Below are 22,132 nucleotides of genomic sequence, written 5' to 3' on the forward strand. Positions count from 1 at the left end.
TCAAATATTGAAGAACCAAGCTGGCCAATGTTTCTAGTGATTTGGAGATCTAGTATATATTGCTGTTTAGACAAAAGTGAAAGAATACATTCAGCATGGCACTAAAACAGAAAAGCCAGGCAGAGCGTCATGGCTAGTTAAACTGGATTTTCACTTAGTTTGCATCATCTCTGGTGTGAGCAACCAAAATGTCCAGTTGCAGTTGGCTTTGAGTTTGCACTAGTTTTATTGTAGTAAGTTGTGTCTGGGTGGTCACTGCCTCTGTATGCTGACATGGAGAAGCCTTAGAGGCAGCGGTGGAAAAGAACGAGTGTGAAGGCCATACTGCCAAGAGGCAGGTCACACTGCCTCGCGTACTTATATAATAAACCCCAATGGCAATTTATAGTGTAACTTCTTCATGTTGCCTGTTTGCAAATTATTTAAGAACTTCAAATATGCAGAGGCTTGAATAATTTGTACTTCACTATGAAGTTAGTTGCTGATGAAGACTAACACAGACCTGAATTTCTTAAAGAATCCAATTAACTTTAACTTGTTAATATTTTTCCTTGCAAGGTCAGAAAATCCTTATAGCTCACAGTGGAAGGTGCTGTAAGGCTAGGGAGGATGTATGACTTTGTGAATAAAAAGATTCATTGAATCTTAGGCTCAGAGTGGAATGTAGTCTGAATTAAGTGGCGGCATCTTTCATTCTTATGTTATAATAAAGAGCAATCAGAATTTCACTAAGTACATTATTAACCAGAAAGTCAGATTGGATCCATATTGCAAAGAACAAACTGCAATGTGTGACATGAACAGAGCAGAATAAGTGAAAAGATGGGGAAAGAGGCATTTATGTAACCAGAGGTAACAGATCTCTGGCTGCACCCTTGAATACCTTTATATAGTATCTTGGTGATGTGATTTCAGAGACCAATAATGCTGTCCAACTGATGCTGCCTTGACTGCTTTACAACTTAGAATTACAAGGCTGAATGCTTAAAGTACTCCTGAGGTGCCAGTCTGATAGTCTTACAGGTGCCCTGAACCAACCGTACAAGGATGTAAATGAAACCAGATGTGAATGCAGGCTAGCTAGCAATAAAATTGAGAATTTCAGCATGGCAATTTTAAGCTAAAGAAGGTATTTATGGCAATACCTGATACTTCCAGGTACAACTGAAATCATGACTGGAACTACTGTGCAGAAATGCTTTCTTGAAAAGGAAGTATTTTAGAATTTCAGTTCTAAAATATTAAAGAGTTCTTTTGATGCCTAGTTTTACTTGGTAGCTCGGAATACTTTTGAACTACAAAATAGAAGTTGCCTGGTTTGGGATTTTTTTGGTGGTTTACTTAAGTCCTATTTTTTTGACTAAAGATTCCTGGAAGGTATATGGTAGAAAGTGGTCTTCATAGTTATGTTTCATTTATTTTGTGTTATTTCATAGGGATTAATGTCAGTTGAAGAGACAGCTTTACACAGAGTCATCATTCCCCGGCAAAGAACAGAACAGGGGCCCATTACTATTACTTTGTAATAGCTGATACCAACACTGTTAAACTTTGCTAACCACTGCTGTGCTGAGAGCACTTTCTAACTGATGGGGTGAATGTAGGGTCACTTGGGCTGTATTCCCTGGATACTGCTGATAAAAATAGCTATTGAATGTACATTATTTTAACATAAACTTGTCTCAAATACCTATTAAAACAAGTGAATGTACATGAAGTAATTAATGAAAAATAATCTGCTTTGAAACAAATTTCTCTTTATCAGCTGGAATGATTTGTATCCTCTAGCCAGCATCTAGCATGCAACAGTTTCATTATCTGAAAGAATTTTGCCATAAGGGAAGTGTTTTGCATTCCTTAGCAAACATAGCGTCTTCCAGAATTCACTGGAGTGCCCTGAAGAACAGTAAATAATAAGTAGTTGCTTTGGACTTGAAATTGTCTTTAAAACTGAATTTACTTTAAAAACATAGCAGGAAAGAGAGTGATTTGAATGTTGTAGTTACGTCATAGAACAGAGATTTAGGTATTCTTTGCCACATTTAACGCAAAAACCCCAAGTTTTAAAGAGCATGTTACTTTGGAGCAACCTACAAAGTGATTTCTGTTGAAGCACATGAGTGATTATGTTTCGGTACATCCTTATTTGAAAGTGTGTGTAGTTTGTTGTTTCTCTTGCTTCCACATTTGAGTGTATGGATAGCTACAAGTGAAGGCTCATTCATCTTCACCTGTCACTTGATCTTCTGTCATACAATGAAGATGTTCTGTCTCAGGTTTTACCTGATGTTAGGCTTTATGATGCATCCTTTATTCCTGCCATTTGCAAGCTACCCAGCAGCCATGTAACCTCATCAGGAGTCTTGAGGGTGGTGTCCTTATTGTCCGGAGACTTTTCTGCCAATGTTCCTGCAAATTGTGGTCCTTCTAAGCATAATGATCAAGACTAGGTTACTGTTCATACTTGCTCGCTCTATCTTTGCCACATTTAATTCTGCTTAAAACAACTTGCTTTTCCCCTGTCCTTTTTGCTGACGGGTAGTTCCCTCTTTTGTCTTAAGTACCAATAGTTCATGAGGAAACATTGTGCCAGCTGCATCTTTGATGCATTAGCAAGGACCTGTGATTTTTGACTGTCAGAACTTGCTTGTGGAGCTAATGGCAAGCAGCATAAGTTGGAGCTGTGTTCACAGCACTCAAGTTGTGCAATAGCATGTACATGTGGCAAGGTAGCCTTGACTTGAGAGTCACAGTAATAAAGAGATGGAGGAAAACTGGAGGGACAAAAAAAGACTTTCCACAAATTAGAAAGATAGCCATTTTTCTGAATTAGGTGCTCTTTGCATCCCCCTTAGCATCTATGGCTATGTTTGGGTCTGGTGCCCAGCCAGCTTTCTATCAGAATTGTGTGGCTGTTCTATTTAAATGTAGCAACTTTGAACTGTTTATGTTAAAACTACAGCCATGTAACCATTTTCTTCCCATGTGGTCATAGTAAATGTAATTGTATTAAAGCTATACATAGAGATCAAGGCATGAATTGTTTATGCATAGTTTTCTGTTCTGGTAATTTGTTCTCCTTAGGGTTCTCCCTGTTACATTTATTTTCCACTGTATTTTTTCTTAATCTTTTAGGGGTTGTGTACATGTTTAGGTAAAAATAAAAGCTTTTATTATCTTCTACCAAGTGCCCTGTTGCTTCAGGGTTTTGTCTGTTTCCTAGTTGGTATTTGCTTGTCATACCAGTGGTGTATCAATTGTATATCTGGGAAAAATGCATGACTTTTTTTTCTTAATAAAATCAATGTTCTGCATTTTGTGAAAGGTAAGAAGCTGTCATTCCTTTATCCAGTTCTTGGATGCTATCCAGCCTTTTGGATGTATCAGTGCTGTGGGTTTTGGAACGAATCTCCCCTAACAATTTGGAGTGATCTTTCTCTGTCTCCGGCCACAGTGAAGGAGCGGTAGATAGGCCCAGTACTGTAACTCCAGGTTTGGATGTATAGAGAGGAGTCTTGGGGTTTTTCTCAATGATCAATTACAATTTGATGAGTTGGGTACGGGTGGTTTTGGCTTTGTTTTTATCATTTTGCTACTGTAAGAGCAAGGCAAAGCAGTAGATATTGCTATTTAATTAAATATTCTGACTCTCAACTGTAATCACATTGCTTTTTGTCTGGATTAAAAAGGGTGTTGCCTCTTCAAGTTCATACTGGATTTCTTTCGAAGAAGCTAAATTGAGGTTTCATAAACTAATATACTTAATCCTTGAGTTGTATTGAGAGATGCTTATGAGCTGTTTGGGTATATTTGTAATGGATCAGGCTCTTCAGTCAAAAATTTTTACAAGAGAATATCCTGAATAGGTAACTACTTAAGTGGGTGGTTAGCTTTTGTAGACCTTTACTGAACTGATCTTTAACATATCTTGAAGATGAAGCACTGTTAAAAGCTGAAATAAGAAATGGACTTTTCACTACTTATGGATTTTGCGGCTTTGTCTTGAGTTTTAGAAAGCTAAGTCATGAAAAATGTCCAACAGTTAAAACAAATGGGGTGGAAATAAATGATTTTTAAAGCCAAAATGCAGGGGTTTATGTATTTTGCAGGATAAAAAATAAAGAAAATGTGGTAGTATTTTTCTACATACTGTATCAGAATATATGGATAAATAAGCAAAATTGCGTAAAGGAGTAAAGGTTGTTTCTATCATAAAAACTAAGGAGAATGAAAGAACACAATGACTTATACCATAATAGTAAAAGATCTGTCAATACTTAAATTATGAACTCTCGTTTCCATTGTTTAAGTAAACAAAAAAAATATGTAGGCAAGACTTGTAACATCCTGTATTAAGTTTAAAGCCAAAACGGATGTACTGTTTTAATTAAAAATCCCTTTTGTGGCTTTATAGAAGTTGTTCTCTAAGAGTAGAGAATTTTTCTCTTTACTTGCAGGCACCTTCATAATAAATCTTCCAGCTCTTATACTTGAAACGCTGTATTTGTGTCATGTAACGAAGGAAGACAAGAGCAAAGTTAAACGTAGGAACTTTTAACTTGTAATACTGTGTTGTTGCTTTATTGATGCTACGCAGTATATACTGAGAACTTCATATAAGTGCAGGAGAGTTAGGCATATGTTTAATCAAAGTTCTGTGCCTATATTCACTGCATTGTAATGAAAACTGAGTCAACAACTGTGTGCTGTATTGATTATGGCATTATATATGTTTAATTCTTAAAATCAGACAGTATTCACTGTCGAACAGATTGCTAGCAGAAGTCCTTGGTGACTGGATTTTGACATCTATTGACTTTTGAGTACCAGGATTTCCACTCTCCAGGAGTTGTTTGGTGTTGTAAATAATTTAGCATGTGGTATGTGTGCATTTACATTTGGATTTAGCCATCACAAACTACATTTTTCATAGGACCACTGCATTGCTTGGTGTCTAGGGAAAGCTTGTTCAGACGAGGCAGTGGGCTTTGTATAGTAAAAGGACGTGTAGCTTCTGGTCATGCCTTCTGTTTTCACCAACCTTATCAGTGAATAAGACAGGAAGAAAAGAAGGGTGATCAACTAAGACCATTAAATGCTTCTTTGAAAGGTGGGGATTTCTCTCCCTCTGCGATAGATTTCCACCAAGTCAAGTAATTTAGACTAGGCTTTTCATGTGTGATCTCTGGTTTTCTCCTAGTGGTACCCAGTTTGAGACCCTGGAATGTGACTTGCAGAAGTGATGTGCACTGAACTCCTTCCTGTTCTTGGTTAGATCTGTTTGGTGGTGAAATTTATCATATAATCATAAATATTCTTAAAAATCAGGCCTTATCTCAGAATGGGTATTTGAATTCCTGAAGGCTTTTAGTGTCTTTATCTGGAGCCGAATCTGTGGTCTAGCCACCCTTTTCATCTGTTGTATACTATATCCTGAATTTCTTTGTGGCTGTTGTAATGCAAAGCTCATATTTAACTGATGATTTATATAGTGTTTGGACTATTTTTTCTGGACAACAGGGAACCTGGAGCATACTCTTGTTTTTATAAAGTGCATGATGACATGAACTGTTCTGACATTAATTTTGTGAAACTATTATTTTAGAACAGCTCCCCTAATCATACACTACTAATGTTTGTAAGCTTGCATAACTCTTCCTCCTAAATTACTGGTTTTGTTGTTTTGCTTCTAAGGTCTTGGTGTTGCAAAAAAAGGAAAACATCTTTTATTCTCGGGGCACTTACGGCCAAACAGACCTTCATGAGCAAATTCAGAGAGCATGAGCGTGTGCCTTTTGAGAGGTTTATTCTAGGAAACCTGCCAGTCTTCAATGTTGGTGTTTCAACTCTCTGCCTTTGGAAATCTTTGAGTTACTTGGTGCTTCCAGTGACAAAGTTTATTTTGAAATTAGTTTTTTGAAATGAATTATTCTAAATGCTTCAGTTATTTCTTCACTTTAACTAGTAACTTTGGACTGTAGTCCTGAATCCCTTCTTATTGTGCATGTTAGCATAGTTGAGTCAGGAATGTTATAGTAAACAAGGAAAGGGCCAGAACCTGCACACAGGTGATCACCACAGCAGGACAGTCACAGGAAACACTGTCAGGAAAGACATGATGCAGCTGAGCATCTGTAACTATACCAGTGAATTAGCCCGGTTCTGTGAATTCTGTTAGAAAGCCCTTTCTGTGGGGTGGGTGCAGGCTTTGTAATGGAAAACAAAATTTGTTTCAAAATGGTGAGTCATGACTAGCCTGGTAGCATTCACTGCTCATCCTTTTGTGCATTAATGAGGCACTGACAATTAGCTACAAAACTGAAGTTTTGTCAAGCATAATATTAATGAAATGTTTTTACATAATAAATTTCAGTAAAATTAGCTGCTAGTGAAATTACTGGTTTTCTAGGATTTTTTGTGGCTCTCAATTCATACTGCAAAACGTACATAGTCCCTGCAGCAGTCTACAGTGTGAAAGGGATCAGAAACAGTTCTGTCTGCTTTAACTGCCCAGGCAGAACAAAATTTAAAAGGGGGGAAGGGAAAGAAGGAAAGAAAATGGCATATATTACAGAAAACAAATGAGATACTTGATACTTCTTGACAGCCCCTGAAGCTTGAGGGGAAGAAGAAAAAATTGGAAGGCTTAGGAGTTTAGGAACATATTTATACTTTGGCAGTGGTTCTCTTTTTACCAAGCATTTAATGAAGTTTCAGAACCTGTTGTATATTAAGAAATGACAACACATTACTCTTACTCTGCTATTATAAACTACCTTTGTGATGGACAGTAGTTAGGTGGTGAGGTTGCATTGCCTGAGCAATGCTCTTGAAAATCTAACAGTTGATATGCTTAATTATATATATAAAAAAGCAGAGCTGATTTTACTGAACTCTTACTGCTTATTTTTAAAAAAAATCTTAGTGTTTCATTATCAAAGCATACATTCTTAGCTCATTGCTCATAGCTCTTCTGAAAATGTGTATTTAAACAATTGAATGGAAACCAAACAAGTTATTTGGACTAGAAAATATTAAAGAGAAACTCGGATTTAGTTAGTTGATACCCATGTCAAAGGAATACACAGTTATCCTAAAAAAGGGATCAATGTTTTGTAAAATGGAAGTTCTCTGCAGTGGAGAATACTGCCCAGCTCACTGCACATTTAATGAGTTAGAGAAGCGTTTCCTGCTCTAACGGCTTACATCGTGTGAAGCACAAGTGACAATGAAAATTTTGTTCAAGACAAGGTGCTCATTAATAGTTATCAACAATACCTATTTAAGAATACTTGACAATAGAATGGAGCAGTTGTCTTCCAAAGATGGTTTCCTTGGTTTGGATTTTTTTAGATGTTTATTTCTTGTAAGTAGTTGTAGATCTCTGCTTAGATTTTGTAAAAACAGAGGTCAAGTCTAGCTCACTGTTCTCATTAGAAGTGTTACTATTGACTTTAGTACAAATAAGATGCTGTCTTCAGTAGAATTCTACTTTTATCCTAGTTTTTGAAGTCTGAAGCAAGCTCTCATACCAAAAAAAGTACTGATAAAGGGCAGATTCTAATGAGTCAGCAGAAAAATGTCAAACTGATTGCAAGTTCAGGAAAAAAAATCAAGCCCACAATAAATTTAAAAAAAAAATCACTAAAGTTTGCTTTGTGGAAGTGGTAACTTTAAGTAGCATGTACTATAGTTGCCTTGAGAAGGTAATAGTTTAGGATTTCTAGTCTGGGTTTATTTTTTCCCTAGAAAAAGAAATCTTTCTTAATTCATTTTATCACTGTTGCAAATAAGCTGGAAAACTTTTTTAGAGAAATAGTCTAAATAACAAGTATAATAAAAATACAGTGTAGTACAGCACAGGAACAACTGAGTAGCCAAGAACGTGTATCAGATCCTATTTCAATAAATATTAAAAGCCTTGTTTAAAATAACATTTTTTTTTTAACAGAAAGAAACATTGAACCAAAATATGAGTTCATGCTCCAATAGCTTCCTTAAATAGCTTGGAGCTTTGATGTTAAGTGTGTTTATTTCTACTAAGTGAGTATATTCATAATGACAGTTTATAGACCACAGGAATGGACTTTGCCATAGGCATGCTTGCAGCACTGTTGCAGCTCACATGAACAGGCCTTTTTTTTTTTAATTGAGCTTTTTGTGGTATTAATATTAAGTTTAAAGCTTAACAATTAGATGTTACGAAGCTGATTTGAATAATGTAGACATGTAGGAAATCAAGTGTGTATATATATCAGTATTTCAAGTATGTATATACTAGCTGATATATCCAAAATACCTCCTATCAGAGTAGTTTGGGATCATGACTTGAAAGGATTCTTTAGATGATGTATTTAATACCTACCTGTAAAGATAACCTGTGTCGTCTTACAGACTTAAAACCAAAGTGCCCACAAGTTAAATGTTAAATTTATGGAACTTATAAAGCGAGTAGAGAAAACCATTCTTTATATTAGGTCTTTCAAGAATGGTATTTTTAATGTATGTGAAGTCATAAGAAAAACATCATGAAGTAATATGTTAAAGAATGAAAATAATTGTATTACTGTAAACAAAATACCACTCTTCAGGATGTGACAATGTGGAAGATGTAGTCACTTCCATAGTGTCTGTCTGCCCTTTCACAAGCAACATCATGCTAGAGGCTTGGCACATCTCACTTTTGTGCCTCTGCTACCTCAGGCTGTTTCTGGAGATTTACCGCAAGGCAGATGAGCGCAGCTAGGCTTTGGGAAGTATATGAATCTTTTTAAATACAGGATCTTTTTCTGTTATTTATGGAAACAATAAATAATGCATACCAATAAATTCTACTTCTTGGTGACAAATCTAATCAAGTGCAAAGGGGATTTTATTTCCAGGGAATATTATATATACATCTATACCATGGATACAGTGTTACCTTCCTTGTAAACATACCATTCTGGGTTCACCTCAAGATCATGTTCTGGTGTGCTGGAAACCACAAATACCTCTTGTCGAATAAAGAATGTACTAGCTGTAGCATCCTTATGTTAATCTTTTGCTTCCTACTTATTGTAGCTATATTTGTAATGCAAAAAAACCCCAACAAACCAGCATTATGAAAGAAAGTCCTGACAAAGCCCAGATTTTCTCATTGTATAAAATTTAAGCAGACTATTAGCTAGTATAATCTACTTGGTCTTTTTCTGAACAGTTGTGCTTTCTAATATAACATTATTAAAACATTTTCCTGATCTTTTAATTCATATACTAAAATGTCTGCTACTTTACATCACAGTTGCTTTTAAAAAAGTTCCTTGAGATCGCATGTTAAAAAGATGGCTGTAACTGCTTCCCTTGAAAGCATGCAATTTAAATTACCAAATTAAATCACGTAGTATGAAGTCAGTAGAAAAAAATGGAGCTGACCTAGCTGAATGATTAATAAGAAAAATCCAAAACACTTTTGCAAGCTACAGATGAAAAGAAAAATAAAATTCTTAGTTGTTACATGTTTTTCTGTCAACAGCATCCACTTCTATAGGGGCTAAACACCATGTGTGTTGCAGTTATCTTTTGTTAAAAGGTAATTTCTAAGTCCCAACATACATGAATGAGTTCGCCTAATAGTAAGAAGAAAACATGTGAAATGTGTATCCAAAGTAAGTATTTCAGCTTAAAATTGTTTTCGCTGAGATTTTTGTGACAATCCAAGGAGTGGGTTTTGTTTTCACTGTAAAAGTGGGCAGGCAGATGTTTTGTGCCTATGAAAGCAATTTTGTGCACTTCAGTGTAAGGAGCAGCTGGATGACCAGTGACCTAATCTGTGCTCACATGTGGATGCTTATATCAGGTACTTTGATTAGAAACAGTCACTCTTGCATGTTTTGAAGGGAGCCCACCTGAAGTATTCAAACAGTGGCATTCTAGGGAAAAGTAAACTTGTGCACAGTCACTGCAACACTGGAAATATTAAATAGCCTCAGTCAGAGTTGCTCGGTGCTCTATAACATGATGCTTCCCTTTCAAGATCTGATTTATTTTTTTTTTAATTGGAAAGGGCCAGTTTGCAAATTCTCAGTGAGTCTTCGTGGTTTTCAGTCTCTTAGCTATCCTAAGTACTTGTAAAGTAAGGGAAACTCTTGAGGAAAATTTCAAGAATCACAATGGTGCTTGAAGGAATTCACTGTGTGTTTGGTCTGGTTTTATTTTTAGTTCTTGCATAAGTTAATCTGTATTTTTCTGTGTAAATCTGTCTTCTGAGAATTGTGTAGCGGATACAGAAAGCATGGTAATGTGGGGTTGGTTCTCATATGGCTTTTATGTCTCTTTCCTTGCTGAACCTCACTACCAGAGAACAGAAAAGTGTTGTCTTTCAACTTTTGATTGCATTTGCCATCTGCAGTTTTCTGTTTTATTTGAATGCTTTCCTGGATTGTAGATGTGTGTTGGTTTGATATGAATTCTCCAACTGGATAGCTATAACTGGACTCCCTTTACTGTAGTGGTTGTTTTGTTTTTACCAGGCTGTATAATGAAATGGATTTTAAGGAAAACTGAATTGGTGTCAGTGTGATGAATCATTATGATCTCCCAATAGGATTGCTTTGAAATGGCCACAGTAAGGGTTTAATTAACGTTTTTTGGTGTGAAACTGGTGGTCAGAAGCAGTAGCACTTTACTCTTTGTTCAACTCTATAATAGAGCCATTTGTTTTAAATACAGTTAATGTGGGTGATGGATGCTAACCAGTTTCCAAGCATTAGAACTAGCTTTTCTTTCCCAGAAGCCTGAATTGGTACACTTTAACAGCAACAGTTCCTCTCATTTAAGCTTCCCATGGCCTTAGTTTTCATAGATATGGAATGAGAAATAACTCTCAATTGCATTCTGTGCAATGGAGTGGGGTTCGTCAAAATTCCTAGTCTGCATTGTGAGCCAAATGGTACCCTGTAGAGGCAGACATATTACAAGGAAAAAATAACAATAGGCGCTTTGCTGCTTCTGGCTTTCTGGTATGTTTACTGCTTTGGGAAGATAGGACACAAGCTTAACAGGAAATTCTCTTTTTGTCTTGTACTTTATGTAAGTCACTGTGGACATAAAAGCTGTTTTAAGTTACTGAGATGGCCAAATTTGGTTTTACTTTTCATTTACTTTACTCTTTTTTGGAACAAATTTCTGCAACATTGCTTAATTTTTTCCAATAAGATCTATGAAAGAAGCCAAATGTGGCTTGCCTAACATGGTTTGAACAAAGGTATTCTGGTAACTTTTTAATAAAAATACATTTCTTACGATCCCATGTTTAAGTAAATTATTAAATTCTACTTGAATTTTACCAAACTATTAATAGGAAAATCCACAACATAACTTTGCATCATATACAAGAAAAAAAACATGTTCAGACTTGATTTCTTTCATTCTGGGATAATTCCTCCTCTTTAAGACGTGAAGACATTTAACATAGATCAGATTTGAATAACAAAGTAAATTTGAAGTACATAGAGTCAAATTCTGTGCTAATGCAAACTAGTAATGATTATTTTTAGATTAAAAAATCTTGCCAATAACATATGCAATGTGATGAATGTTAACATACAAGTCATTTTTCTCAAGTTTATAAATAGAAATATGACACCAAAATACGTATTTGAAGCTTATTGTGTCACACGGGATCTTCAATATATCAGATTCTGCTAATGTGCCCTTGCTGTTGACATTACTTTCAAATAGTACCTCCAAGAAAAGCTCATCGTGTATTCTCTAGAGAAATGCTGGCCTTGAGCGCAGCAGGGTTTGACAGAAAAGGAAGAAATACAAACAAATTAACAACATTCATCTGACAGCTGTGTTTAAAAATACAAAGTCAAACACTACTTTTGATTAAATATCTCTCTCCCCTTTCTAAAACAGTTCCAGGACTTCTGCTAAATATCCTATGGGTGAAGAAACTTCTGTTGTTGGGATGCCCAGAGCAGCTAGGGAACAGGCAGCAGCAATGCAGTCTTCCCCACACCTAGAGGCTCCAGCTCTATTCTGGGGCACTGCACCCACACCTGAGCAGGTGGCTTTGTTTCTAACTCACCCACTACTTGGCCTGTATTCTTAGACTACTGTTGGCTTTCTCTTTTTTTTTTTTTTGTTTTAATCCTCTGAAGGTAACCTGTCACTTGGCTTTGATTTCATGGACTGTGGTGGGGTCATTCTAATAAATGTGCTAAAGTTCCTTTCCCTTGTACTTTGCCTTGCTCTCCCTCTCCTGCTTCTCCCTTCCATTTGCAGATATGTATATGCAAAAGGCACAGGCATGCAATTAAGTGCAGGCATCTGATCCTGACCTAGTGTGGACTACTGCCAGCAGTGGTTTTGGTGGTGTATCAGAGAGTGGTGGCACAATAGTCTATAAACCGCCTGGATACCCTTTGCCTGAGGAGGTGCAGCAGTTTCCGTGGCAGCCTAGAAGCCCCCTTGAGCAGAGCTCTAGAGGCAGCCGCATTTTCAATTCAGGTGGCTTCAGGTTTCTACCCCAAGTGAGAGCCTAGTTTTGAGAGCTAAAAAACTTATTAGGAGCCAGTAGGAGACTTTTGACTGTACATATTGCTTGAGTCCTCCTAACGTTATCCTGCACCAGAATTAGTAATTCTTCCCAGGATCCCTCATGTATTTTCTTGATAACCTGTTTTCTTCACCTTACTGAGGCCTTGATTGCTTTTGCTAAAGTTAAAATGCTAATTGTGATGTAGTTTATTTTTTTTTCAGGCCACACTGATTCAAATCATGTCAAAACCCAGTATTTTCAAACACACTTTTGTTACCAAGGTTTTTATCCTTCCTGCTTCTTTTTCCACAACAACACTGAACCCTATAAATTTAATTTCCAGATTCCTGTTTTACTCTTAGGCTCTGACAGCAGGAGCAGAGGTGTAGAGGCAATGGAATGGCTCTACAGTAAGCTATGAGATGTCTTTACTATACAGGCTACTAGAGGCTTTACGTATATGTAAATTTCATGTTTATAAAGGCAAAGGTTTTAAGTAAAATGTTCCTAGCCCTTATGATTGTAGAGCAAAGCTGGAAAAGCATGGCTAAAGTTCTTCCCAAAAGCTCAGAAGCCAGACGGTGATGATAAAGAATTCCACATTTCTTCTGCAAACATTTAAATATCAGGATTTATGAAGACTTGACAGTACTGTTTCAGGATACAACAATATTTTGGAGGTATATTATAAATATTTGTAATCCTAGTCTACACACTGTCTCAGATGTAAATACAATCTTCAAAAAGCAACATTCTCTCCAATATTTTATCCCAAACAAAGGGAAATAGTGTAAACAAGCCAGTGCCTTTATTTTCTCTCCCTCTAAATAAAAGCACATGTTTCTCTTGTTCCACTGTAAGTGACACTGTGGTTAAGGTGAAGAGAAACAAACACATTCCTAAACTGTTCGCAGTTCACCAAGTATTAATGCTGTAGGTCACTTTCAGATATGTTTCTAGCACTGTAGACTGTAAATTGCTTCAGTCTCAGGATAACATTATTTCAATTTTTGCATACAACAAATGAACTATTGGAGCATATCTTATGTAATCAGTGGTTTGATACAGAGTCTATCACAGGAAAAATGCATCATTCATGTGCTTGTTTGGCATGCCTGCTTGTGTACAGGTGCAAAAAGGTCTGTTCCTTCCTGCATCACAGTTACTTTTTCCTTAGCAAAGTAGGAGAAGATTTCAGTCAGAATAGTGCCAACCAAGCCATTTATTTTAGAGAAATCTGTTTTATAACATAGATTGCAGTTTTTAAAAAAATAAATCTTATTTGGGGAAATCATAAAGTTACTCTACTGCCTGTGGAATTCAAAGTGTGGTGTATTTTAGGGCTGCGCTAGCACTACCTTGTATTACAGAGGCAAGGCTCCTTAAATAACACCTCCAGAGAACTCTGCAGATTTGACATGGTCAGGCTTCATTCGGTCAAGTTAGCAGGTAGACACATGTCCCTTGGCTTGCAAGACATGCCTGACTGGAATACTGTACACATCTAGGCTATTTCTGTGAGGATCTAAATTGGGATGGTGCAAACCCAGCTCTTCAGATATTGTTTTTCAGTAATACGTTGAATGGAAAGAGCCTGGTTGCCTAGGTAACAAACCAAAATCACTTAGCAAAGGTTCTTTTGGTTAATGAAATGATAAAAGGAACAGAATGTTGTTTAGGTTTGTTTTGGGGTATTTTTGCAAGCAGCCCTGTCTGAATGAACCAGTCATTGGGTGTTCTCAACCATGTGGCAGAGGGCAGGAGTGGGGTGGCAGGAGCGCTGCGCACCCTGAGGAGAGACTCTGGTTCTGGCCTACCTGGCTTCTCCCTTGGACAGGGAGGTTGTGTACCTCATAAATCTGTAATTGAAGTGTATCTGAGTCAATCTAGTCCCCACACTGCCAGTTTGGTTATGAACAGTGAGATCGGACTGTAGCCAAGAGCGCTTGCACGGACTTGTGTGATACTTGAGAAATAAAACACAATGGGAAATGGCTATTTGGAGATTAGCTCTTGTTCCAGACTCATTGAAGCAGTCTCTTTAGAAATAGATCCTTTAAAATATTTATTGACTAAGCTATATACTCTTCTGTCGCAGACTAAAGAGATGTCCTTGTTTGATTCAGACCTACCCCATGTGACAAGCGAGGTGGAGGCTGTCTTTCTCACTCCTGAAGAGAAGTGGGTAGCAGCAGTGGATTTTAAAATGGATGCTATAAATGGCAAGCTAATACTCCAAATGCTAGTAACTGTAGCTAATCTGTTGTGCACATTGGGTGATTTGAAATTCATGGCACATGTGAAAGAAAATTAAGAAGACCGAGTGAAGCAAGAGGAGGATACAAAGCCTCTTCCTAATTTGGGCCTGTTGATCTGGGTACCAATGAAAGTAAAAAACATTTTAAAAGTATTATCCTTATCAAAGATATTGGAGATGACACTTGCTGCTCTGTAGATAAATGGGGAGACAACTGTAACTGTGTACTGCTTTTAGCAAATACTGATTTCCTCCTTTATTACCTTGTAAAAAGGAAAAAATAGCTTCTTGATAGTGTTCAGTGAATGGTCAGTCCCTTGAGCAAAGGGAGGGAAGATCAATCCTATTGTGAAGTATTAACATCTCAATGAGGAACTGAGCCCCTATAGTCATGCAAATCCCAGGTAGGGAGCAGTTCCATAACACAATGGGGAATAAAATACATGCATCCTATAAAGAGTATCGAAGGAGATGGATTGTTTTAATTTGGATTTTCATAATTTGTACTTTATCCTTATTCATGTGGGAGTATATAGAGCTATGTTTCAAAATACATACCTGTTTTCTTAATGAAGTATAAGGTTGTATATTTTTTGATAATCAAGAGGCTGTGTGCAGAGTTACAAGAACGAGGTTAGTTGTGTAGGTTCTGAGTACAGGTTTGGAACTGTCTGTGCTAGCGATGAGACCAATCTTATGAAGGACTAGCACAGTTTGAAGAATATGACCTGTCTCATAAGCAGCCTAAGATACTTGAGATACTTCGCAGTGCTATGTTGAGTCAGAAATGGCCTAGAAAAAAGTCTTGTCACGTTGGGTCAGTAGGGAGATAAATTTCTATTCCTCAGGTGTGTTTTATTTTCTGGCTCAAGAGAAGCAACCTCTATACACAACTTTCATTATAAAGACACCAAAATTAAGTCTCACTGCCAGAACATTGTATTTTATAATGCTCAGTGTGATTTTTTGCAAAGGATTAATTAACATAACTGTTAATATGGCATAACTTTTACGGTCTTCAAATTGGAACTTAAATGAATAATGATATTTTTTAATACTAGTCAGACTTATGTGTATATAGCAGTTTATACGTCATCAAAGTTGTAAGTACTTGTGTGGAAATAAATACACTTGTGCTCCTTAAATATGGTATGCTAAAATACTTTCTCTTTTCTATTTCTGAGACTTTAGTACAACAGAAAATACTGATAAAGTATTTTTTGTAAATAAACCTCTGTAAGCAGTGTCATTGTCTGCACTTCAAGTGTTTGTGCACCTCCTTTTTATCTCACAACAGTTTATCACTACTGTGAATTAGCGAATTGCTGCAGGAGAGGAATAAAGTGGGTGTGCACGTAGTAGCAGCCATTGCACTGCTAGCTTCCAGCCTCAATTACCTTGTGGTAATTTCTGTCCAATGCTATTTTCTAGTGTGGTGTGGAAGAAGGCAAGCACCAGCATAATTAAAGATTGGATTGTAATGCAAATCCACTTAATGCCTGCATAAAATTCAGTATTTGTTACAACTTGGTATTGCTTTGACATAATTTTGATTTTTGTTGGCTTTGTCTTTTTGCTGGTTTTGAACTTACTCATTTTCATTTCAGTTTCCATTTCTCTTAGTTGTCAGAAAAGGGTAAACTGGCTGTTAGCATTCTTTTTTCATAATATTTTTCAATTATGAATAGTCTTTAGGTCTTTGCTGAAAGTAGAGTATTGAATCTGCGAAGGTAATATACACCTATTTTAATGTTGTTACAAGCACTTAAAAGGGATCATTACAGTGAATCTTCTTGAGCCTTTTGTCAGATGTATTTTTAGGTAATACTGTGTAATATTCTCTGAAATATTGATACCTTTTAAATAGTTTGGCTTGTTTTGGTTTTTTTTAAGGAGAAAGGTAGGAAAGCCAGAAAAGAACTAAACCTATGTGTGGTAGTTTCCTCATTGAAAGGCTTCTTAAGGCTCTTGGCGGGGGGTGGGAAGGAAAGGAATGGCAGGAGAATAAACCCCACATGTGCTGTTCTTTATACGCTCACCCTCTCTTGTTTTTCTTGCAGGAAATCCTGGCTGAGTAAAGTTGGAAGCCCAAGCTCTCGTATAGATCGAACAAGTTTTTCCAATGAAAAGGAAATTTCCAAGCTTGACTTTTCAGGATTTAGCACTAGATATTAACAGAAGAAAACATCACTAAGCACAAAATTATGATGTTTCTACTGCATGATATTTTCTGTGCCTCCATAAAATGTCATAAGAGCATCTGAGTGCTTTATTATACTAGAGATAAATATAAATGGTCCCTGTTCACATGAAGTAAGAATTCCTAGTTGCCATATTAGACATTTTACACCATGAGTGTCAATAGCTAATATTGAAAATGGGAATATCTAATTTAGTGCATCTTGAAAGCGAGATAAATGATTAAAAGCGTCAGTGATTATTTGTGCACGGAGATTTGTTATATATAATCATATGGAAACTAATCTTTACACTGTGATTCTTCATATATTTAGATGCAAAATAATAAATTTGTGTTCTATTTGTAATTTCAGCAAAAATTCTTAACTACACAACTAGAACACTGAGATCTGTTCAAACAGCTCTATTATAGATCATGTTATTTGTGATAATTAGTTAAGATACAGTGGTAATTTAAAATAAATCTATGTTGTCTCAAACTAAGATTATCTAACCAACTTTGGTTTAAAATTCTCTATAAAAATGCATATTAAAGTCTTGGAAGAAGATAATGAAATGCATGGCCTCTCACCCCTTTTTCCTTATCTACGTACAGCTTACATCCATACTGACTATAAAGGATGTTTTGATCTTTTTTCTTTTTTGATCTTCTTACTAAAATTGAAGATTTTATATTCCTTAGGGATGTGTATTTGCTCCTTAGTTAAGAATGTATGTTGGAGCCTGATTCAACATGGTGCACCTACATATATCACATACATGAAAGGTCCTGAGGAACTTGACTTATGTCAATGAAGATTGGCTATGTCTTTGCAGTATTGGATCTAATTCTTATACATAGTGCTCTTTTCACAGGCACCAAGGAGTCTGTCAGGGCTGGAACAGATCTATATCCTCAATTCTAAAGTACTCCGGTGTCAGGATTAGTACTTACTGGAAGACTGGTTAAATCTTACATATCCAAGCAGGCACCTGTGTGATCTGGCAGTATGCTCTGTTAATCAAGATTGGTGCCATCATGCTATGATGGAGGCTCACACTGTAAGTCCCTGTAAGAAGTGTGTAGTACATAAAGTGCAATAATACTCCAGTAATGTGGTTACATGGCTTTGGGTTGGCTCTGACTGTGGGCAGAGCCTGCTGGTGTCTGCCTGGACTATATCCTCCGAGAATGCCCTTTGTGAGGATACTTAAGCTGGTACTGGCACTGGCTGGTCTGTACCTCTTCTGAGGGTAGATATCATCAATTCAGGCAACATCTTGAACTTTGTGGTTCTTTTTTTTTTTTTTATTTTGGGGAAGGATGTTTCATTCTAGCAGCATTGTTTTTTTTCACCGGTGCAGAGCAAGGTGTGTGTAGAAGGCTATTTCTACTGACTACTAGATTTATTTTCACTGGGCCTTTGTGTATTAAGCAGTCAAACCTCCTTTCTACAATTTGCAGGAGTTAGTTATGAATTGCTGTAGTTCAAACCACGCTTGACTTCTGTGGTTATACACAAGCATCCTTTGTTGAAGTCATTGTCAATAACTCTTGTTCAACTCAAATGGAAATGGCAAAGTTCAAGTGTAGTGGTAGTTCAATATCTGTTACATCCTCTCTGAAAAAAAAAGTCAAGTAGTTTACATCTTCCTTGAAGCTACCTGACAGAAGATACCCCCTCAGTCAAAGGCATATTCATCCAACTTCCCGTGCTTATATTTTGAGCAACAATAATAGAGGAAGGCAGAGAACAAATGGGATGTGAGGTACACAGGAAGAGGAGCCAAAGATGAAATTGTTTGGATGTATTGGCGTGGGTGGAGCTGGATGCTCACAAGGACTCGGTAATTTTACCCTGACTCCACAAAAAATGCAAGGCTTGAAGAGGGGGAAGCAGCCATTTAAAATGCTCACTTTTGGGGGGAGAAAATGTGCAGGTAGAGAACTCTGAAAAAGCTGAAAGATTAAATCTGCATGTAACTTTCTCACATACTGAAAACAAACAAAAAAAAAAATGAAGTCTTGATATGAACACTACACCAAGGATTTTAGAGTGCTTTTCCTAACCAAGAAGTATTTCATCAGAAGTTATTTTTAATATGGTATTAAGCAAATATAGTTCTTGTTATCTATGGCCTACATAGTGTAGGCCAGATCTCTTGTTGAGTCTGTTTCACAAGGGTTTTTTTTCTTTATCTGTGTGATAACACTCAGCCTTGCTTTTTGCTGGTCTTGAGCTAATCTGATGAAAAGGTTTGATTCTGGAATATATCTATAATCTTCTTTGCGTGTGAGTCAGCAATACTGATGTCTTCTATTTTCAACATCTGCTTCCCTCACATTAGTGACAAGAGGCAGAAAAATACATGCAAGTTCTCTAGTGAGTTTACCTCTGAGTTTTTGATGTTCAAAACTAAAATATATGTACTTTGTGTTGTACCAAAATATATTTAAGTTTTCTAACAGTGCTAAATAAATTGCATATAGTATGCTTTTCATTCTTAGAGAAGTTAAGATTTTGCTGAGCAAGTGTCACAGGTGTGTCTGCTTCCCAGAAACCCTGGGTAGGGTTTTAAGAGGAAAAGGGAATAAATATCACATTCCATACTTTCAGAGTTTTGGAAAGTCTTATAGCCAGTTGTACTTCTGGAGTATACTCCTGTAGAGATTTCGGAAATGAATGGCATTCCAAGGGGCAAAGGAATCTCTTCCCTTAAACTTCATTCTAGCTGAAGGTGGAGGCCCAAGATCGTGATAGGAGTAATAATAATAAATAACATAGAAGAAAAAAAAAAAGTCTGTCCCTGTGAATTTAGGGGTTACTGAGGCCAAAGCCCATCTGTTATCAAGCTGAGAAATTAATGACTTACTGCGTGCTGTTGGCATCCTGATGCACGGCCATGGGGAAATGCCTTTGCAGATATTTTAGGCTCTTTTTGTGTTGCATTGAAATAAAATTTTAATGCATCATATTTGTTCTTAACTGTGTTGCATAGCCATGTTTTATTTATGTGAATGCCTGCAGTACAGTTAGGATCCTGCATTTGATGAGGTATATAGCCAGCTTGAGAAGTAACTTGTTTTATGTACAGGAAAATATTTGATTTGCATGAAGTGGCACCTGCCTTACTTGTGAGTAAATACAAGCTTGTAGGACTCTTGCCCGGGTGATCATCAGCAATAAGGAAATAATCCTGTATCTTCTTGGGGATATGCTGCACGCAAAATGGGGGCTTGTACTGACTGCAAGAAGGAGAATAGACTGAAGTTTGTAAGTAGCTTACATGAAATGGTGTTGTTAAAAGCATCTTAAAAAGAAGTAGTCTAGAAGACAGCATGTCATTGTTGCTCCCCTGAAAAGGCTGTTATAAGTGAACGGATACCAGTTTGTTTTTCATAACTTGGGTGACTTTTTCCAAGACAGATATTCAAAGACTGTTCAAAGTAACTTCTGTTCTCTGTCTGAAAGATCCTTCAGATCAAGGCAGGATGCAGTCCTGCAGTCCGAGCAGGTCAAGGCTTAATGGTGAGCCTGTAACATGGCAGGAGATAGTAACTTCTGTCTGTCAGCTTCCTGGGTAGGCAAGTGAGTTCAGGGGTTCTGAAGCTGGGTGAAGAGCTTGTCAGAGGGACTGGATGAGTCTGGGCAAGACACCTTCACGTGTGGGGAGATTTGAGCCCTCTGTAGAATTTGGTTGCTTGGAAATATTTTTCTGTGCTGAAAGTCACATGTTGCTGTGTTACTGCAACTAATGAAGTATTGTCTTGCACTGCATGCATTAATCTTCTTATTTTATTTCATTGTCAGATTCTATTAAAGTGTCATGAGTCCAAAATCATCCTATTTGTGGAAATACAGTGTGTACAGAACATCAGAGCAGCAACTCTAGATTTAATGAAAACATTGATTTCTTGAGGATCCAAAGAATTCTAATGGTAAGATAGAAAAAAGAGGCAAGAACAGTTAGCTAATTAGACATCAAAACTAAGTTGACACCTTTTTCTTTTTCTACTGCATACTGATATAACTCTTAACTGTAGACATCCTTTATTTTTATTTTGACTTAATTTTTAAAAATGCAGTGTAGCAAGAACAAATGATGTATAGGCCAGCTCCATTCTGGCTGTAAGTGGAAATAGGTTCTACCTATCTAAAAATGGTTGAGACTTCTGAAAGTTTGTTCCCACTATTTCCAAGTTATTTGTGAATTCTGGACAATGCTGACTTTATTGAAGGGAATTTTTGTGCCTGACTTGTGTTCTACCATAATTTAAGAAAGTTCACATCGTTAAACCTTAAGACCAGACACATTAATTAAAATTGGAGTTTAACTCCTAAATGGCCATGCAATTTCAAAAATGTATGGGTTTGTTTATATTTGATTAAAGAATAAAAGAAAATAAAAATCTTCCCTAAGCAGTGAACAGAATGAGAACATTCTGCCTCATTGGGAATGATGTAATCTTTTATGCTATTTACTCCCAATGCTTACAATGTTGTAGTGCAGAATAGGAATGTTCTGCTATACCTACTCCTTGAGCCTTCATATAGAGAAAAGCATGATGGCATTTCCTGCCATACTTTCTCTTACGTGACACCAATCTGTCACTTTTTATTTTCTTGATATCCTCTGGAGCTGTCTTTCTTGGCTTACTTTCTTCTTAGAAAACTGTATGCATGTTTGCTGCTGGAATCCTCTTACTAGACAGAATGAACAGGATTAGTCAAGAGAGCTTACTGATTAATGCATAGCTATGTACTACTACCCACTGAAGTACTCTAATTTGAAGGGAATGCTGTAATGAAAGATGGTGAGGGGGAAAATTAGTATGCTATATTTTTTTTAACAAGTCTTTATACAATGGCAATACTGTAAATTGGAATTTCTGCAGTACTTGTTCTTCAAGGGTCCTCACAGTATCTTGTGTAGTAGGCATAAGTATTAGTATTAAAGAGTCAGAGGTTGTTTCTGCGTCAAAACCAAAACACATTGCACAGACTTAAAATAACTACACTTGCCCCAGTTTATTTGGTATTAATACTGACATAATGGAATAAGAAATAATGAAATGTAAGATCAAAGAAGGAGCAACCTCACTTTTAGTTAAAAGGGCTGCAGAAATTGATTGAAAGGTTTTACTAGTGAAAATTCAAGAATGGTATTGA

The 22,132-nt window shown here is 36.7% G+C and overlaps 1 protein-coding gene across 1 annotated transcript in view; it reads left to right on the top strand.

The window, feature by feature from the left end:
• ACYP2 (acylphosphatase 2, muscle type) overlaps positions 1-16,958 on the top strand; it is a 43,697-nt gene extending 26,739 nt beyond the window's left edge. The window contains exon 4 of the mRNA XM_009886004.1: positions 16,844-16,958. Coding sequence (XP_009884306.1) covers positions 16,844-16,958 — 115 coding nt within the window. The remainder of the gene's footprint in view (positions 1-16,843) is intronic.
• The last annotated feature ends 5,174 nt before the right edge of the window (positions 16,959-22,132 follow it).

Source organism: Charadrius vociferus, unplaced genomic scaffold, assembly GCF_000708025.1.
Source record: "Charadrius vociferus isolate BGI_N301 unplaced genomic scaffold, ASM70802v2 scaffold455, whole genome shotgun sequence".
NCBI lineage: Eukaryota > Metazoa > Chordata > Aves > Charadriiformes > Charadriidae > Charadrius > Charadrius vociferus.